General features: G+C 33.2%; 1 protein-coding gene across 1 annotated transcript; it reads right to left on the bottom strand.

Annotated features, from left to right (window-relative positions):
• Nucleotides 1-630: 630 nt before the first annotated feature.
• On the bottom strand, nt 631-4,932 carry LOC106749481 (aminopeptidase N-like; the record flags this gene model as incomplete). Its single annotated transcript, XM_014628981.1, has 10 exons — nt 631-777; nt 956-1,025; nt 1,346-1,648; nt 1,768-1,958; nt 2,135-2,409; nt 2,495-2,865; nt 3,155-3,236; nt 3,630-3,771; nt 4,078-4,261; nt 4,456-4,932. Coding segments are annotated over 10 exons (2,242 nt in total), but the record flags the coding sequence as incomplete, so codon positions are not given.
• Between the last annotated feature and the right edge of the window lie 918 nt (nt 4,933-5,850).

Raw genomic sequence — 5,850 nt, 5'->3', positions numbered from 1 at the left:
ACGTATGATTTTTAATTTAATTAAATAACGGTCGAATTAATCAATAACGTTACGATGTAAATATATTTAAGACTGCTTTTTCTTACCTTTCTAAACGAGTAGCTACGTCTGGACTCGGTGTCGTTATAAGATCGAATAGGACTACGAGCGGGGTATGAAAATCTATAAATATTTCCCCCGGAAATGTTCTATCTTGATATGTCAGGATGAATATCGACGAATATCCTGACAAAATAAACAAGAATTTTGCTTTAAATTCAAAATCATTTATCTCGTTGTCACAAAAAACTTCGGTGGACAGTAGCAGAATTACAATATTCTTAACTTTTCGCGAAACCGACGGACCATAAATCAAGCAAATCTTAACGTTTTGTTAATTATTGTTGTTTGCAGCTTTGATGTTTAAAAAAACGAATACATGATAAAAAATAATAATAATAATAACAATGATAATAATAACTATGATAATAATTGCAGGAACTTATTTAAGAAAGAAGAAAATATAAGATAAAAAATACAGAGTTAATATGCAAATTCAACAATAAANTATGCAAAATCAACAATAAAAGTTTATTTGTACGATTTAGAACATGCGTACAATTGTTTAATTATCAGTTATTTCTTAATTGGTCAGCATTCCTTTATAGGAGTATGATCGTGGAAACGACTAGAGAAACTCTCCTTCAGCCTATTTATTTGTTCTTTTCGATAGATAATCCAATGTTTAATGGTGGGTTCCGCGTTCAAATTGGCTTTTTGATTTACGTATTGCAATATCTAAAACAGATTGTAACATACCAATTAATCAACATTATTTTGGCTTGCCGGAAAACTTTGTTGTGGCGTAATCTTTTACATAATATGCAAGATATTACGCACGGCGCATATCTATGTATGTAATTGAAAATAATTTAGAATATGTGCATAAATAATAGAGCGAAATTGTGAAATTTACCTTGTCAAGTTGGCATTTGGAGTACACGCCCATAAAAATATGAGTTATTTTCTCCACGATGGTCATGTGACTGTAACATTCATGAAACAGATTAGCCGTAAAACGTCACGACAAGCATATGCAGGATGAAACAATATGTATTACTACTTTACATATATTTAAGAATAATAAAAATAATATATTAACGACTAAATGAAGATGAAAAAAGTTAATATATACACAAGATTTTCAAAGTGATGAATATTGTTATCAATGCAATTTCCGTTAGAGATAAATTATCCTCCTATTCCCATATTTCAAAAATATTCCAAGTGGTAATGATTATATTGCCTCACTCTCTATACGATTATGAACATTGTAGAAAACCAAAAAGAAAAGAAGGCGCCTTACCCTGGCAGTATATTGTCGAAATTCTTTAAGATAAAATCGAGTACTTTAGGCTTTCTAGCATGCCTCTTCACAAAGTTGCGATAGAATTTCCTTAATCGAACATTTTCGTCTTGCGCTGTTTCGTGTTTATATAAAAACATTTCCACTTGTTTCTGGAGCAAATCATCGTCATCGACGCAGAGTATATATTGTAAAACATCTTTTTTCTGTGTGTGCAAAATATCCAAAAGTTCAGGCAAAGTGTAGTTGGATACGTGCATCAAACCCGCGCAATATATCCAGTCATCCCACCACTGTGAAATGCTATGCAGAACATGGAAAAATAAAAAAGAATAAATATTCGGTCGCAGTTCCAGTCACAGTCAGTCTTGCGAAACGTTGTAATAATTGAATATAAGATTCCCGATTACTTAGATAATTACGGTTTATTTTCGGGATCATGGATGTGTGCCACCAGTTTGTTGTGGGCATTTTCTCTGCATTTATCATGGCCGTGTTTGCAGGCCCAATTCAGGAGTAATAATCGCGTAGCTTGCAACATTTCATTGTCTTTCGGATCTTCATAATACCCAATCCTCGTGAAAAGATTGCGCATGATCTTTATAACGTGTTCCTGAAAGAGCCGTTAGGTAATATTCATTTTCTATATGTTTTGTACATCGCGCACGTATTATTTGGAAAATTTTATGCTTGAAAGCTTACGTGTACTAGAACTCAATGTCATAACATCGAAATATTTTTATCTTTGTTACTATGCAGAAAAGGAGAGAAAAAGAAAGAAAAGGATACCTTGAAAAATGTACTTTCTGGGATGTTGAAGAATGGTGACGAATAATGCAGAATGTTCATCATACTGTGCCATACTATAAAATTCGTCTCTTTCTGTAAGTAACTAATCAAATCGTAGAAGATTATGTAACTAAAGGATCCATCCATTAAAAAATGGTACGCATCATCGATAATTTGAGCACGATTGAGAACATGTATTTTCGTATGATCCTCGTTATTCAGATGCTTCGCGATTTTCATCCAATTATCATAATCGTAATAGACGCGATAGTAGCCTATCGTAGAAATAATGAATTAGTCCTCCTTTCAATCGTATTGTAATGAGCGCGTGATAAAATTGAATAAACGTTCGGTACACACCGAAATGTCGCACGTTAAATATAAAGAAATTATCTGGTCCGCCCCCGTGAATATTGAAAGAAGTGCTAATGTTCTGCACGAAATCGTAAATCGATATCATGGAGGGAGCTAGCAGGATATGAACACGTGGTGGTACTTCGGATATTATTGGTAATGGCCATTCGGTTTCTTTTGAACCATCAATTGTAACATCTATACTCTTGTCGTTATCATTTTGTACAGCAACCAATGTTGGAAAACGTCTTTGCGAGAACCAAATGTGCATTATCCTCGTTATTTCCCAGAAAGAATCTATATGATCCTCAGATAATGCACGCATTTTTAATTCCAGTATCCTCAAAAAATTGAATGGTGTGGCGGAGCCGTATGCACTGTGCAAGTAAAATATATTTTACAAGATTAGAGCCATGCAAATATCGAACGATATGATAGCTTGAAAAAAGTAACGAAATAATTCGGCTTTCTATTTTACTAAATACTGCTTCTATTTTACTAAATACAATTCATTTATCCATAAATATTTGTTTATCCAGAAATTCCAGGGATTTATAATATCTTTGAATTTGATATAGAATTGCGATGATGCATTATTACATTTCAAATGATAAACTTTGCTGCACTGTTTATAATTGTCATGTTATATTGTGACGCATTACTTACTATTTCCGCATATACTGGGCAAATGCATCTTGCAATACTTCCTCTGTGGCGATAATTTCCAACATCATTAACATAGCACATGCTGGAATATAATACATCATAGAAAGTGAAAAAATTAAATAAATTTTACAATATTTTAAACACATTTATAATAAATTATAATACAATGTGCATTTTCATGATTGTTTCGCAGTCTTTTTCGATATAATGAAGGAATATTAGTTCTAAAATGGTTAAATAAATTTCCATTGGATTATATAATATAATTAAATTTTAATATTGAATAAATTAATAAAATAAATTGCTGACGCATATTAAACAGACGTTAAATGTGTTTCAAGTTTTGTGCTGTTTGTATTCGACATTTTACGAAAGATCATCCGAGTTATATTTTATTTATATGACATTACTTTCACCTTGTCTTGAAACAACGAGCATAACTTATGATTACATTGCGACTTTCGTGCGTTTTTACCTTTCTTATAAATGAGAGAAGAATAAAACGGATCATAATCGTCTGTAAGAGTTGGCATTTTTAGCTCTTTATCATTATGCATTGCAGGCAATATAACTTGTACCACAAAAAATTGCATCATAATATCCGGGTCATATTCTTTCTGAAATTAAAAATCGCAAAAGATAAAAACAAAAATCAGATATCAGCAAAAAATTTCATAATATAGCAATAACTTGTGATATTTACGCGTGACATAGAATAGTTTAATTTTTACTGAATATTTTGAACTTCGAGAAACAGTGTAACATTTGAAGGATAATTGTTATATTTTTTTCTCTCAGTATATCAATAATAGGTTCGTCAAGCCTGACAGAGCTGCACAACGACGGCCGTAAGCAACTTTTTAACTACCCAATTGCAACCATGTGTTGGAGATGCTAACGAGACAAGAGAAAAAGATAATCACCTTTCCAGCTATTTTATAACTAAGATACGTTGCAAACGCACGGCTAAACCACTGTTGGGTCCACGTCTGTGGGCTGACGAAACTCTCGATGCATTGTCGTGCTATTTGGTTAGCTACTGTTTTCCATATTGCAAATTTGCGTCCGGGAAAATCGAAGATTCGCTTGTAAATGATATCATTTTCTCTGAAAATCATGTTTCCAAATAAAACAGTTGTGTTTGGAATGCCAAAAATCTATCCGTTGACACAGATTTCTGTATAAAGTGACTTTACTTCTGTATATATATGTAACCGAACGACCGTGATAAATACATCGAATACCAAATATTGAGAGCATCTCTTCTCCTCATTTCCATAATATTCTAATGAAAACATTACCTAAAAACTGCAAATCCCCAAGCTCCTATGGCGTTGCTCGGCAAGTCTCGATACGACAGAATACGCAATGTCATATTTACGCATCTGTGGTACGTGTAAGTATTTAAGAAGACATTAGCCGTTCTAACGATCTTTCGGACTATTTGTATGTGTTTCCCCGTGTCCCCCGTGTAATACAATTCGATGTTATTCTCTGCCGTATAATTTGTAACGTTTCCGATAATCGCGATCGTCACGAGGTAAGTGGACATGACAGGAGTAATGTGGAAATCCGTCCTTTTTGTCCTTCGTGTCGGAACTTTTGCAACATTCTTGCCGGAACTGGACATTTCATTCCTATACGGCATGTTCGATAAGACCTGGACCTTGGATGAATGTACGACGGAGATGTTGAAGGTAGCTTTGAATATTGGCTGGTCCCAGCAAGGGAACAAGCGTCGAGCACCCATCCGTCCAAAAATCGTTATGTACGCTGATCTAGTCGCATTTCAACGAAAACATTTTCATCACGGCAGAACCTTCATCCAATTTCGAGACATTAATATCATAAATCACTAAACCCGTGCTCTTTTCGCCATAGGTGAAATTTGCACAATGGTATAAGCATTTTCTAATTAAAATTTTTTATAAATTTATCGGCCAGCGTTTTTCCATAAGTATGCGTGATTCTTTTATTACGCTTACACCGCGTTGGAAATGTTTGCTTGGTTTTTTTCGTACGCGTGATATTTGTTAATTCTGTTCTTAGAAAAGCTCGTTCTTCGTTATTATATGAAGTAAACAAACATTAATACGAAGAGTCACAATCAGGCTTTTCTAAGAACAAAATGAAAAAATATCACGTGTACAAAGAAACCAAACCAAAATTTCTGGTGTGATATAAGCGAGTTAAATGAGAATCTCGCATATTAGAAGTACTTATAAGTAATGTCGTTTTTTTAAGTTGAATGAACATTGCTATCTCATTCGTTGTTTGCTATTTAGTATTACATAACATATATACTAATTATATTTATTGATATTTAGTGTGATTATTTTAAAATTTTGAGAGAATTTAACGTAAAATAAAATAAAATTTTGTATAAGTAACAAAAAACGACATTATTTATGGGTATCCCTAATATTTATTGAAATACGATGGACGATGAATAGAATCACATTAAATATATAGTCATGTATATAATAATAATGAAGATATAGAAATATATAGAAAATGTAACTCGGACATAATGACGAGACTTATCAGTTCGATGGAGACTAGAAATTAGGTAACGTCATGCAAATCCCTCAATATAACATGCTCGACAAGCAACATAGTGGAAACCGTTCTTTCCGTGTTTTATCTACTTATCTTACTCACTCCATGGATTTTAAAGGGTTTCTGGTTACAACGAG

The sequence above is a fragment of the Dinoponera quadriceps genome, unplaced genomic scaffold, assembly GCF_001313825.1.
Source record: "Dinoponera quadriceps isolate SergipeBrazil2010 unplaced genomic scaffold, ASM131382v1 scaffold3838, whole genome shotgun sequence".
NCBI classification, from domain to species: domain Eukaryota; kingdom Metazoa; phylum Arthropoda; class Insecta; order Hymenoptera; family Formicidae; genus Dinoponera; species Dinoponera quadriceps.
Note: the sequence above shows the minus strand (reverse complement) of the source record. Positions and strands in the feature narration are given on the sequence as shown.